Source organism: Musa acuminata, chromosome BXJ1-4 (assembly GCF_036884655.1).
Source record: "Musa acuminata AAA Group cultivar baxijiao chromosome BXJ1-4, Cavendish_Baxijiao_AAA, whole genome shotgun sequence".
Classification (NCBI taxonomy): domain Eukaryota; kingdom Viridiplantae; phylum Streptophyta; class Magnoliopsida; order Zingiberales; family Musaceae; genus Musa; species Musa acuminata.
Window position 1 is genome coordinate 9,727,626 of NC_088330.1, and position 14,653 is coordinate 9,742,278.

The 14,653-nt window shown below is 40.4% G+C and overlaps 2 protein-coding genes across 3 annotated transcripts; one reads left to right on the forward strand and one right to left on the reverse strand.

Moving 5' to 3' along the window:
• Window positions 1-2,494: 2,494 nt before the first annotated feature.
• On the reverse strand, window positions 2,495-4,221 carry LOC135646846 (zinc finger protein ZAT1-like). Its single transcript, XM_065165664.1, has one exon. It carries the CDS (start codon window positions 4,035-4,037, stop codon window positions 3,060-3,062), a length of 978 nt encoding a protein of 325 aa, XP_065021736.1. The 5' UTR covers window positions 4,038-4,221; the 3' UTR covers window positions 2,495-3,059.
• A 977-nt stretch (window positions 4,222-5,198) lies between these two features.
• LOC135646820 (mitogen-activated protein kinase 2-like) lies at window positions 5,199-14,567 on the forward strand. Of its 2 annotated transcripts, none has more exons than XM_065165661.1 (6): window positions 5,199-5,622; window positions 8,582-8,747; window positions 11,154-11,291; window positions 12,851-13,183; window positions 13,761-13,944; window positions 14,034-14,567. In XM_065165661.1, exons 1-6 carry the CDS (start codon window positions 5,453-5,455, stop codon window positions 14,204-14,206), a joined length of 1,164 nt encoding a protein of 387 aa, XP_065021733.1. In that variant the 5' UTR covers window positions 5,199-5,452; the 3' UTR covers window positions 14,207-14,567. The 2 variants fall into 2 exon arrangements, with proteins under 2 accessions (XP_065021733.1, XP_065021735.1); XM_065165663.1 differs by having other exon boundaries at window positions 5,201-5,622; window positions 8,618-8,747.
• The last annotated feature ends 86 nt before the right edge of the window (window positions 14,568-14,653 follow it).

Here is a 14,653-nt window from a genome sequence, read left to right on the forward strand (position 1 = left end):
GAGGAGGAGAACAGGACTTTCGAGTGCGAGTACTGTGACCGGACGTTCACAACCGGACAAGCCCTGGGTGGCCACCAAAACGGCCACCGCAGGGAGCGCCACGCCGCCGGACTATTGAAGAACTTGTGGGGGCTCTACGACAACCATGCTCCTGTCCCCATACTCCCTTACCCGTCATTTGTGCCACCCCATTACTCTTCCATGCACGCAGCCCGAGCCCAGTTCGCGCCGCCCTTGCTCCCGACGCCGGACCGCCCCGTGCTGAGGCCTTTCGGCTACCAACCACATCTTCCGCCCTTGCTCCCGATGCCGGCCCGCCCCGTGCCGCCCTTGTCCCCGAAGCTGGACCTCCCCATGATGAGGCCTTCCGGCTACCAATCACATCTTCCGCCTTTGCTCCCAAAGACGAACCTCCCTATGCAGATGTCTTACGAGCACCAACCTTATCATCCACCTTACAACTTCCACGGCTACGTCACGACGAGGCACACTTCAAAGCAGCCTTTCTTCGCTTCTCCCTACGGTGATCATGTGTCGAGAGATGAGGCGCTATGGAGGATTGGGCTGCAGAGGTCCTACCACTCTAGATTTGCTGGTGTTCCGAGCACGACGAGGCCTGAGATGGCACAAGCAAGAACGGAAATACCATCAACATCCACCAGGATGGAAACCCCATCGACTTCCACAAACCCAAGCTTCGCATCCAAGGAAGATCTCGGTGGGGCTACGGATGCCAAGAACGCAAGTGACGAGGAGATCGACCTAACGCTGCATCTTTGATGGCAACTATTCCTCTCTGCTCGTCATAGTTCTGCATCATGTTGCCACCTGAACATTGTTCTTGTGGCGTACAGTACATGACTATTTTACTTAGTGTATTATCTAGAAATTTCACCACTTAAGAAATAGAAATAAGTTGGTCGAGCAGGCATTCGATTCAGGATCTTGTGATCAACAATCACTTCTTTGTTCTTATTCTTTGGATTGGAACCCAATTAATAATCAAAATCTTTCATAGCTAACCTACCTATTTCTTTATATGAATGGTTTGGATATGATTACATATGTAGCCCTCCAAAGTTCGCAATTTCCATCTTTATTGCTGTAAAGTTGACTTTACCATATGAATATATATTATTTATCCTTGTTGTTTAATTGTTAGGATACTGATCTCTCCTTCTACAGACTGTTGTCATGGTAAGAACAGTAAAGGCATGTTGTTTTCTTAAAAAAAAAACTAATTTTAATGTTTAAACTAATTATTGGTAATTATGGATACAAGTAATCTACTTTGGATTGATCTTAACAACAAGCTATATGTAGAGAATCTTAATATTTAGAGGGACATTACTATTTTTCAAACTTTATAACAATTTTTTGGAAAAGCTCCATTATTTTCTATTGTTTCCATAATGTTTATAAGGAGTTCTATCTTTTTCAAATGATCAAAATGCCCTCATATCAAAAACAACTCCTATTATAATCCAATTAATTAAATCATTTTAGTATTGTACCAAAAAAAAAATCTTAACTTTACAAATATAAATGCAAAATTTGTTACCCATCTATTATGCTTATATTATTTACAAGCTGGTCCCCATTTTGTTTAATTATTGGGAATTGCATAAAATTTGGCTTTTGGAAATAGGATAATATCTGAAACATCAGAAGGTTTTCTTTGCAATGCAAGTAATGGAGGGCAAATCCCCCAAACCCAAAGGACAATACAATAAGGATGGATAGAAATGGAGACCCATAACTCAACTTTCCCATTCAATGTTAGAGTTTACCTATTTTGAGCAAAATGGCCCAAATTTTATTGGCCTTTCCATATGGATTGAGCAGCATTATGTGGCTTATTTCTCTTATTATTATCATTAATAATGGTGGAAAGTTTTCGTCATCATATCTTAGATTGTCATTGCTCCATCCCATGCTTTGCTTCCATTTATCTCGGCAATTGATCCGAGATCTGATGCGCACAGGCTATCCATCCATTGCGAGCTTTCAACTTGTGGTTTGGGGGGAGGAGCAGTTGATGTCGCAAAGCTGACTCCACCACAAGTGGCCGACATCTCGAAGCCCGTCACTCAACGATTCCCAACCCAAAGGCCGCATTTTTAGGCACTCTTCGGATTACACCTGATCTGGAGTTGGAGACAACCATACACTGTAATCATATCTTTCATTCGAATCCTACTACATTGATGAGATGAGCTTGGTTCATCGCATGGTAGTAGGTGCAGGTGAGAGAAGAACGGTTTGGCTCTGAGCTTGTGAGGTGGAGCAGATACAGTAGTTTGGACTTCAGCTTCCCTAAGTTGACTTTCCTAAGAGCTGCTACTCCTCGGGGTCAGAGTGAGAAGCCGCAACAATGATGAGTTGAGGATTCCCTCCCCAAGGAATCATCCCCCATCGAAGAGACTCCTTTGAGCCATTCATTGCAAGGTTGTCCAAAGCAAAGCAAGCTTACAAATGGGGAAGAAGGTGGTATCGTCGTAAAGAATGGTAATAAACTGTGGCTTTCCTTCACAGAGCTAGGTTGAGGAGTTGAACGGTAGGTGTCACTCAACAAGGAGAGTCCTTGATCATTATTTGAAGCACATCCATTAGGGATCAGAAACAACAAAAACAGGGGACCCAGTTGAATGGACACAAGGAGAGCCAACAACAGCTGGAAACTGCGCCTGTGCTTCCAAATCCACTCTCCCATCTTCTTCCTCTTGACTCAGTTACGGAGCACCAGGCTTTCACTCCTTGCTTAATTACAGGAAATTTTTGCTTGATTATAGTCCAGCTAGTTTGCTATCCACTAGTTGCTGAAGAAAGATTTATATAGCTCATGAAACCCAAACTGTAGCACAAAAACAACGAAAGAATGCGATAAAAATCGGAACTTGATGTCAGCTGAATGGAATTGGATCCTCGTTCCCAGTGGCCACCTCAAAAGATGAGATTTTGTGTGGAGTTTGGTGTTGCTTGCGTTGGAATTTGCCTCGAATTGCTTCAAGATGGCGTCTTTTTCTGTAATGGAAGGTGATCTAAGTGGCGAGATGAAGTCATTTGCGTGCGGACTCTGTTGCGATAGAGACCACCGAGAGCTCCGCCTCATCGTCTGGAGCTGGGAGGTTGAGATCTATGCCGCTGTTGGTGTCGTTGTTGGCGGCGGAGGTGAAGGGCGAGGGTGGACGAAGAAGTGGAACGGCAGGAGAGGTGGAGGCGGTGGCGGCAGCAGAGGAGGAAAGGTGGGACCTCTTGTGGCCACCGAGAGCCTGGCCGGAGACGAAGACCCGGTAGCAATAGGGGCACTCCCAGAGCTTTGCGTCATGGTGGGCTGCGGTGGTGCCGGAGGAATCCTCGCCGTGGATCCGCATTCCCGCGGAGGCAGGAACGCAATTCGCCCCCACCCTCTTGTGGCTTGCGCGGTGGCCGCCGAGTGCTTGGTATGATCGGAACACCTTCCGGCACATTCCACACTGGAATCTGCTCTTCGGCCGCCTCGATCTGGATCCGATCCCATCCTCGACGTCGTCGTCCTCCTCCTCCTCCTCGTATTCCTCTCCTTCGATCTCATCCCAGCCGTTGGTGTGGCGCCCCTCTGCCTTGCACTTGGACCACGCGTCGCGCGAGAGCAGCATGAGGCAGCGGGCGACGTCCTCGTCGGGGGATGCGTCGGAGACGGAGCTGACCTGCTCATCCGCGGCTGGGGGCTCTGCCGGGAGGCGGCGCCGGCGCTTGGGCCAGCGGCGGATGGACGACTCAGTGTCGCTCCCGCGGTCCTGGAAGGCGGCAGCGGCGGAGGAGAAGAAGCTCTCCCTTCGGTTCTCACGGAGGGCGTACATCGCCGACGGCTTCACCTCCTCGTCCGCCTCAGCGGCGGTCGCGGCCAGGGGAGACGAGGAGGAGGCAGAGGGCGAGGGGGAGGGGAGGGGGCGGGGTGCTCTCGCCGGAACCATGTGGTGGGAGCGCATGTGACCGGCGAGGGCGCGACCATTGGCAAAGCGGCGGAAGCACTGCTTGCATCTGTGCCTCTCCATGGCTTGGCTGCTAAAGATGGGATCTTGGGAGCTTTCAACGGCAGTTCTTTCTACTGTTACATTACATCTCTATTCCCTGGCTTCCTTCAGGAAAAGAGGAGTCGTATGAGACAACAGCAAGTAAAAGACGAGTTGGTGACAAGAAGCCTTCCTCTCCCTCCCCCCAACAGAGACGAGAAGAGAGAGATGGACTTCATCCGTTTTATCATCGTTTTCTATATAAACTAAATTTATATGTATAATTAATTTTTATTTTCGTGAAATTATTATTACTAAAATATTATTAAAATCTAAGTCAAGAAAAAGGTATTCATGACAATTAAATTTTCAACTGATAGTCAAACAATAATCAGCTGACAAGTATTATATATAATACTTGATTATTGTTTGACTATCAGCTGAAACACGCACACACATAAATATATATATATTGTGGATCTTTGAAAATGTTTAGATAAATAAATTGTAATTATTCTATACTACAACTCAAAAAATTATGTCTTCATGTCTTCTCAAGATACTTGTAAGTATATACACCTATAAAACCTTGTAATTAAGTCAGTCATTTTTTTGGAGCATATGACATTATTATTGTACTTTAGAAAACAAAAAATAATATAATTATTTATTATTATACTATAAGAAATACATGTATTGATGGTGTAGTTAGAAGAGATAAGATAATTAATTATAATGATATAAAAAATATAAGATGAGACCTAAAAAAATTTTAGAAATTATACAATAAATAATATCTTTAGTTAAATTAAAATTATTTAGATCTTTATTTTTAATTTCTATTAAATTTTTTTTGTCTTCTTTTTTATTGTACAAATAATATTAATGTCTTTATCACATGTACATATTCTTTTTCATTTTGTTCTTTATTGAGGCTAAAGTTAATTTTTAAGAATAAAAATAAATTTTATATTTGTTTAAAATTACAAAAGAATTTATATATATTTAAAATAATTAATAATATTGTCTTATATGATATATCTATGTATTTGCGGTTAATCAGTTGAAACTGAATGGTTTGTTGGCGTTATTGTTGGTGGTTGTTGTATAAAACAAGAAACACACAACATGAAAACAAAAACAGGGGAGGATGGAAGCTGCCATGTAATTTCATATGCTGCTGGTCTCAGCTTTGGCTACAGTCCGGTCAACATCTTACTCGCCGAGGAAGACGCGACGATGGCGACGGGAAGCGACCAATAAGAAAGAAGATGCAGCCGTCGAAGCAGAGCAGACGCAGCTCAACTCCCATCTCACGGGCTTTTCCCTTTACCCTCTTCTCCTCCACGACACCCTATATCATCTCTTCCCACCATTTCTCTGATATCTGATCGCTGCGGAAGAGGAGGAGGAGGAGGAGGACGAGGGCGCGGAGATCCCAGGGAGAGGTCCTCGGCATGGATTCCGCGCCCGCTGCCGCCCCCCATGGGGAGGGGCCGATCAAGGGCTTCCCGACGCATGGCGGCCGGTACGTGCAGTACAACGTGTACGGCAACCTCTTCGAGGTCACCGCCAAGTACGTCCCCCCGCTCCGCCCCATCGGCCGCGGCGCCTACGGCATCGTCTGGTGAGTCGTAATACTCCCATCTTTATGGGTTTGGAGGAGTTCCCTTCTTGCGATGGAGATATCGGTTTCCGATTAGGTTCTCTGTTTCTTCTCATTGTTCCTCTTTTTAATTTGTGTTCGAGTTATAAGAATTAAAAGGAAGATGAATAGGTAACTTTGACTGTAGTATCGAGTTCAATTGACGTGGCGTCGTAATGAGACAGATCCTAAGGGACTCACGAGGCAGCACTAATTGCAGCAAAGATAGTCACTACGCCCATTGTTCGTGGGCGATCTTGAATTTTTGTTCCTCGAAAAGAAAGGATTTGGGAAGTAAGAAAAAGTTGACTTTGAGATGATTGGCAACGAGGCAGTTGCTGGAAATGCTCTTCTTTCCATGATGTGCTTGAGAAATTCATACCATATCACAGTACTATCGGACAACTAAAGATTTTGCATAACTTGTTCATTTTGTGCGTAAGCTTTCATTTGAAATGAACATCGAGTGATTGTGATCGGAATTTACCATGGTGATGCATAACCTTTGACAGTGACAACGATGCACCTAGGTCAAAAATTAACCATAGCGTGGCTCAAGTTTTGTTGTTATAATCATGCCTGTGGCTAAACACAATGTAGGTTCAACAAGGCACATGTTTTATAACTTGCCTTACTCAAGACAAAACAAGTTATTTGTTGTGCTAGAGGCATGCACCGTCCACTTGATGAAAGGCTTAGGCACTATGAAGATGCACCAATTTAGTTCCCAATATCACTTTTCTAATCATTAGATAATTCAGTGAGGTTTGTTCCCCTTTTTTATTTCTTTGGTACATTGTTGCTGCTAAGCTTTGTTATGCTTTTTTCTTCTGTTTCTCTACTCTATCATGTTCACATTCCACTTTTTGCATCTTTTTCTGTGATTATTTCTGTTGCATTACATTTTGTCAATGATTCCAAGCTCCAGGTGGATTCCATACAAGACCAAGGCCTGGAGAGAGCAAAAGTGGACATATTTTGATTCAATTTCAACAGCTTAAAATCAGAAGTAGATGTATTAAACAAGGGCAAACTTTGTTCTTTCACACAGGACGATGCTTCCATGCTTCTTACAATTTATTTTTTATCCTTTGCATCCCTTGTTTCCCCCTGAAATTCTTATGAAATTTGAGATAACATTTCTTTCTTTCTTTCTAGCTTCTTTTCTAAAACTTCCAGAATATAGATGATGATGCTGTAACCAAGGATTGAAATTTCATATCGTATCAGAGTTTCAAGATTTGCTCGGTACGATACGATACTGTATACCGAACGATACATTTCGATATACTGCTCGATATATATATATATATATATATATATAAGTTAAAAAAAAGGGGCGACTCCTCGTCACCCTTTTTGGCGCATAAGGAGAAGAAACCGTTTCCTTCTCCCCACGCAATAAAGGGCGATGAGGCGACGTTGCCGCCTCGTCGCCTTGTTTCTTCTGCCTATGTGGGGAGAAGAAACCCCGCCTCGATGATGCTCGGTTTTTTCTCCCCGCGACGTCATCGAGGATCCTTCTCCCCGCGTAGATGAGGAGAAGTTGCCGACGATGCCGAGGCCTCGTCGCCTCAGACGAGGAGGGAGAGCGACGTCGGATCTCCAGGTTCTCCTCTTTTTCTCCCTCTTCTTTCTTCTCCCTTAGCTAATACCTCCCGGTAGCGGGCGGTGACGATCGATTTAGGGTGGTAACAGGGCGGAAACAACCACAATTGACGGTATCGCCCGGTACATGCAGTATTATTTTAAATTAAAATCCTTGGCTGTAACCTTATATTTTTATACCTTGTACTTACACATACATTAGATACATGTATGGATAGATCACTGAATTCATCCTCCAAACCCCTGGATGGGTTTGGAGGACTTGGGCTGATCTTATGTGGACTGTGGCATTTCATGATAAGATCTCCATCCTTTCCATAAGTAATTAGCATCTGTTACTGCTTGGTTTCTATACTATGATGCATGAAAAATATTTTTCATACTTTTGCTCAATTTTGTTGATTTTTTATTTTTAATATGACTCAAATAAATCACCACTCTTAACTCAAAGCTACCAAATTGCGAAAACATTCCACTTTAACATCTTTTTAATCAAACTTGAAACACCAAATCATGTTTATTATGGCCTTCTGTTCTTACTGAACTTATTTTCTGTTTCTTTTGTTCTTATCGATTTACTAGTGTTGCATTTTCATGTAGCTATATGTATTGCTTATCCTCTTTGTCTTCTTCTATTTTGCTGTTAATGCTGTGAACCCCCCCCTTTCCTGTTATTTTATTAATTTGAGTCTTTGAGACTAATTATGAAATACCTCTGTGCAAATTAAGTCTCACCCTACTGAATCTCATGCCTATACTTACACTTCATGCCTAGGTTCTAAGATATCTTATTGCCTCTGCTTGATTCTTAGCATTTATCAGCTTGGAGTGTATAACCATAGTACCATGATACAAGGGCCACCAAAATGAAAAAAAGGGTGATGCTGTTAATCCTTGCATCTATACTCTAATAATTTTACACACATATGGCTGAAATACTATTCTCTTGGTATGCATAGATTAACCGATCAGTCTTTGTAATTGTTGAAAGAGTAAGAAGATTACACATGGACACATCTTTTGTACAGTCTTCGGCGAAGCTAGAGTAGCTCGATGGAATAAAAATCATCATATCATTCAGATCAATGAATCCATTTTTGAGGCTGTTTTCCCCCCTTTATAAGGTGCTTCCTATGAAAAAAAATAACTTTGGTTCCAACGTTATTTATTTTATTTGCAATTTGTTCATTATTTTCTTCTACATTGCTATGCTTTACATAACTACCTCCTAAATTTTGTGAGTCAGGATTACAATCTGTAGTAATTTGATTTGTTTCGTCCTTTGCTAAAGCTGAGTTAGTTTAATTCTTCAAATCCATCTTTGGTTTAGCAGGATTAAAAAGGAATTATTTCTCGATCTATTTTCTAGTGCTGCAGTGAATTCTCAGACACGTGAAGAGGTTGCAATAAAGAAGATTGGCAATGCATTTGATAACAGAATTGATGCCAAAAGAACCTTACGGGAAATAAAACTTCTTCGCCACATGGATCATGAGAATGTAAGTTGAGCATGAAGTGGACATGGCTTTGTCATTATTTGTCTCTCAAGTTGTTTCTAGTTATAAGATCATTCAAGTGATTTGCATTTCTGTTCCTGGTGCATTTTTCTTGAATTATTCACTCCTGGTAGAACAGGTTTTCTGATCATTTGACATAGAATAAACCTGTCCTTCATAATCACTGTCCGCCATTGAAATGGCTTGGTTCTCCACTTCAGAGATAACCATTACAAACAGCCCAAGATTTGTGAATAACCAGTTATTCTGAAACATATTCAGATTCATAATGAATTTTCACTCTGCTAGTTGATGCACTGCTTAGGGTGATTTTGCTTAAATGTAGTGCCCTTTCATTTGTTTCTCTGATTTTCACCATTTTGTGCGTAATAATTTTTATGGTTTTTGGGCATTGCAACATATTTCATCGTGAGGAGATGTAAACCTTGTGCTGCTGAATTGGTTGATTATCTTTTAGGTGTTGTTGATCTATATTCTTTTCGGCCTTCAGGTGGGCCTGTCTTGGGTCCATGTTAGATCACTCTGTTATCAGAATGGTTTAAATTCTTGGTCACCGATACTAGTTGTGCATGCATTATTGGTATACCAGGCAGTACACTGACCTGTACTGCCTGGTGTCACTGAAAAAAATAAGAAAGTAATAAATAATGATCGATAAGCTATATGGTCTGTGTTTATGCCTTTTAATGTGGAAAGGTTTACTGCTTGGTGATCCATATTTCCTCTAGTGCTTTTCACTTGGTTCCTTTTTGTTTACTGATGTTCGTAGTGGCTCTTGGTACCTGTGTTCTCTACTTTTATTTATGTAAGAGAAGTTAACATGTAAATCTTGTTGTGTACATTATTTTAAAGTGATTGCAGAAAGATTTAGTGTTGTCTTCTAACTCAATAGCAGATCATTATCTGATTTCCTAATGAAAGTGATTACTTAAAGGCAGGGAAGTCAACAGATGCTAGGGCGCTCGGGAGAGGCGAGGCCCGAGCACCTGGTAAAACATCTGGGCAGGCGCCTTCAATTGGGCATGGCGCAAGTGCATGCCTGATTCCAGGCGTATGCTTGAGCCCAGACGTCAAGCAGTTGGTGTGCTCAGGTGCACGCCTGAACGAAATCCAATTGACTTGAGCCTGATCCAAACCAAATTGGGTGTGATTCGTTGATTCTAGTTTGATTGAACCAGATCAATATGAGCCCAATTCCCCCCACATGCATGAAACCTTAATTCTTACCCTAGAAAAACTAATTAGTGGTGGCATCTTCCTCTCCAGTGATGTCTTCTTTTCCAACGGTGGGCGACATTGTCTTCCTCTCACAAGAGGCTTCCATATGCTGAGTGGATCTCCAACAAGCTCTTCTTCTCGCGATAACTATCTCTCTCCTTCCCCTCCTACTATTGTCTCCTCTTCTACACCTCCTTTCCCTTGATTGCTCCATCAAGTGTGTTAATACTTCTCCTAAGTTATATTTTTAAAATTTTTTTAAATATGAGAGCACCTCGCTCGGGCGAGTGTCTTGCGCCTCAGTCATTTTGGCACTTTGGCGCCTTCTAGTGTCTAGCACCTTTGATTATATTGCACTAAAGCAAATCGATTGATGCATTTCTAAGGAACCGGAGAGGTCAACTATGCTCTAAAATGATAGGCATCAAGCAGGCTAACTTTTGGTGGGCCTGGTTCTTTGTTTATTTCGGTTGATCATGGCTATGGTAGGCATATGCATGCCGTTGTTCCCAGCTATATGGCTCTTTTGAATTCACTATCCTTTGAAAAGTACTGGGTAGGAATGACAATGTTTTCTTTCATGATGATTTATGTATCAATTTAATAATTAATATATAATTTATATTTTTCTTAATGGAAGTAGAACGGGTATTTTATTTGCTTGATTTTACCCAAAATTTTCCTCTTTTAAGTAATTATTTGATATGTAGATGTGGTATTTGTGCTCATATATGACCCTATTTTGATGTGAAACCTTTGACAATGATGATTAATGCAACTAAAGTCATACATACTGTGAGCATTGGGTGCAAGAGCGAGTTGAAACTTTTGTTGTTACAATTTGCACCTGGACACAAGGTAGGCACATGAAGGCATAAGGTTTTGTAACTTCCCCAACTCGACAGTGCAGGTCCAATGTTGTCATGCTTAAGGCATGGATCATGTACTTTGTGAAAGGCTTGGGCACTATAAAAATGCATCTTTCATGGTCTCCAATATTCATTTTTTAAAATGTTGCAGTTAAGTTATTTCAAGTATTCTATTTTACCCAAGAGATTCTTCATCCTTTTGAGCATATGTACTTGTATGTATTTCAATTGCTGAAAATTTTTAATATTCATCACTGCCTTTATATTACTTGCCGATTGTGACAAGTGTTCCATGTTGCAGGTTATTGCAATTAAGGATATCATACGCCCTCCAAGAAGAGAAAACTTCAATGACGTCTACATTGTTTACGAGTTAATGGATACCGATCTTCATCAGATAATACGCTCCAACCAACCATTGACAGATGACCATTGCCAGGTTTGGTGTTTAACAGTCGCCCTCTGGAGAAAACCTAGTTAAGATCGGTATCCATGATATAGAATGATATCTATATCATTCTAGCTGATCCATTTTTTCTCATGATGAATTTTGTAGATTAAATATGGATCTTAGGATTGACATATATGCTTGAAGATATATTTTTGAGGGGATCTTAATATGGATCCTTGAAATATTTTTTTATGCTTCCTCACTTGTACACTTGGATCATTGTTGTACCTATTTTCAGTTCTTTGTGTCCACCATCTCAAATTCTGATTGTGTTGAATTTTTTGTTTGATAACTCACTTATTGAGTGATTTACAACTTGAACATGCAGTGATGTCGGTGTCAAGTATGTGGAACTTCTACAACAACTGAGCTTTGTGTAGGACAATATCCCTTGAGTAATCAAATCCCACGTGTTTTTTCGTACCTTTGAGCTTTGTTTAAAGCAATATCCCTGGTTAAACTAATAGCGTCGCCTAAAACACAGTTCTTTTATCTTTCCCTCTCCTCGCACCATTGTCCTAACTGACCAAGACATCTATAGGTCCCTGTTTTTCTTCCTTCTTATTTTTTTACCGTAATCCATATGTAACCTTTTGAGAAGCTTTGAAATCTACTAATGTCTGTGCCCTCCTAAACCCAATGGCATCTTGCTCCTAGTTATATTTTTCTCTAGAGCAGGTTTGTTTTTCCAATTACCTTTAGTCTTGCTTCTATCAAACTGTTTGATAAGGCCAACCAAAAGAAAAGGTTTTTGGACCTGTAATAACACATGTGACGGTTGTTCTTGAATGATCTAAAGACTATTTGTGAAAAATAATAATCATAATGGCAAATAATTAATATTGAATGCAACTAAATAAATTCTGCATAATTTACCATAAGACGTGCACATAATTGATGTTGCATAATTTAACATTGTGATGTTAGTATTCAGTGCCATACACATTTCAACAAAAAAGTAGTTTTTTCATAAAATCTTGATGACAAAGCATGTGCCATTTACCGAATAGAGATGATTCATGATAATATCTGGACTATATATACATTTTTTTTTGTCTAATTATTCTAATGTTGCTTCTTTTATTTGTTTTGCCCCTTCAGTTATGCAAGTGTTTTGTTTGACCCCCATTTCATTTAGAAGTTTCTGAGCATTGTACTTTGGTAAGATTGGACTTTTTGATCTTGTCCTGCATTCTGAAAAACATTTTACTGCAGATTAGGATATTTCTTTTTTGCTATAGTCCCTGTATTCTAAATTTGATTATACATGATGAATGCTTCTTTCCTATTTACATCCGTAGCAGACCTTGTTGCACAATTGGAATCCAAAAGTTGGGCATTGTTTTCTCAAACAATGATTGCTATGCTATATACATAAATTGCCAATATATCCTTTAGTTTACTATCTTCTGTTTAGTTTTTGCTTTTGTAAGTGGCTTTTGAAAAAAATTATCAGACACCTTTGTTTCCTTAAATGTTTTGCTGCATGGTATTTTGGCATATCAACTTGCAATTATAGCTTTCACGATACTAGTTAATCTTTGCAGTTCTTTCTTTATCAATTACTTCGAGGGCTGAAATATGTGCACTCGGCAAATGTTCTGCACCGCGATCTCAAGCCTAGCAATTTGCTCCTGAATGCAAATTGCGACCTTAAAATTGGAGATTTTGGATTGGCAAGAACAACATCTGAGACAGATTTCATGACTGAATATGTTGTCACTCGTTGGTACCGAGCACCTGAACTACTCCTTAACTGTTCAGAGTACACTGCTTCTATTGACATCTGGTCGGTGGGGTGCATACTCGGTGAAATTGTGACCAGAGAACCATTATTTCCTGGAAAAGATTATGTCCATCAGTTGAGGCTGATAACCGAGGTACAACTTTTAGATGCATTGCATTCCCCAGTTCATAACATATATATATATATATATATATATATATATCTTATTGCAATGAATGGTTTACATAGCATTGAAAATCTTGGTTTTTGTTGGTGATGTATTTTGCTATCTATGATATTTTAGCCATTTCTAGAGATCTTATTATTCAACTTTGCAGCAACAGTAGTCAATCTCAAGGGGAAGGGTAACTTGGCTCTGGATATGTGTTTTGTTCCTTAAAATGATAATTGACTGCTGAATATCTAATTTGTGTTCCTCAATGATAACTAATTAGTTCCCTACTGCTTGTCTTGTTTCTTGGCAGTCCTGTCTGTAATATGTTGTGCTACAGTACCTCTGTTGTTTGCACATTTGTGTACTTCAGAATTCAGATAATGTAGGCAAGTTTCCATGCCATGCCAGATCTCGAGTTCTCTTCATGAAAACATGCTAAACCTACTGAAATTGTCTTTACCCAAAACTTTGTTTTTCGGATAGCATTTTGCTTAACTAATAGATAAGTTCTTATGCATAATGATCTGACATCTCAATGAATTTTCATCATGGTAAGCTAATAGGGTCACCGGATGACTCAAGCCTTGGATTTCTCCGAAGTGACAATGCCCGTAGATATGTGAGGCAACTTCCTCAATACCCGAAGCAAGAATTTTGTGCTAGGTTTCCCACCATGTCCATTGGAGCCATTGATTTACTAGAAAAAATGCTTGTATTTGATCCGAGCAAGAGAATAACAGGTTTATGCCAATTTCTTATGGTTACGTTCCAAAAATGCTTCAAGCAGTTCTGTTGCAAGCATACTGATATATGTACTTTATTTTGGCAGTTAATGAAGCTCTACAACATCCATACTTGGCATCTCTCCATGACATCAATGATGAACCATTTAGCCCAGCCCCATTCAGCTTTGATTTTGAACATCCATCATATACCGAAGAGGACATCAAAGAACTTATTTGGAGAGAATCATTGAAGTTCAACCCAGATCCGGTGTGCTAGGGTGTTCTTGTATGCGCTCTACTTGCTGTTGGCATTTGTAACTGGTATGACCACTTCTGAATTGAAGCTTGCTAAGGTCAGCGAAGGCTAAACATCTGACTCTTTCACGGAGTCGTGACTTCTTGAAGTTGAGGCAAGGCTTGAGGAAATAAATTAAATGGGATGTTCTGAATCCAAAAGAATGCTTTAAATGTCTCTTAGGAAATGTTCTACTTGTGTAGCTTGTGCTGTTTCCATGGGGGAATCCGTTGTATGTCGTGCTCCTTTCTTTGTCAACTGCCTTCTCGAAGAGTAATCTATTCGAAACTACTTGTGTCTGGAAGTATTAGTAGGAAACTAAAATTCTAGTTTGTCTTCTCTCTTTATCTGCCTTATTATTCTTCATTTCTTTTTATAGTTCATGTGGCTATTCTTTTTCTGTTAGAAACAGAAGTTGAAAAACAAGAG

Coding starts and splice junctions, on each gene's coding strand:
- LOC135646820 (XM_065165661.1), top strand. CDS start 5,453: ATGGATTCCGCGCCCGCTGCCGCCCCCCATGGGGAGGGGCCGATCAAG. Junction 8,748..11,153: donor GCCACATGGATCATGAGAAT/GTAAGTTGAGCA, acceptor TCCATGTTGCAG/GTTATTGCAATTAAGGATAT. Junction 13,945..14,033: donor TCCGAGCAAGAGAATAACAG/GTTTATGCCAAT, acceptor TTATTTTGGCAG/TTAATGAAGCTCTACAACAT.
- LOC135646846 (XM_065165664.1), bottom strand. CDS start 4,037: ATGGAGAGGCACAGATGCAAGCAGTGCTTCCGCCGCTTTGCCAATGGT.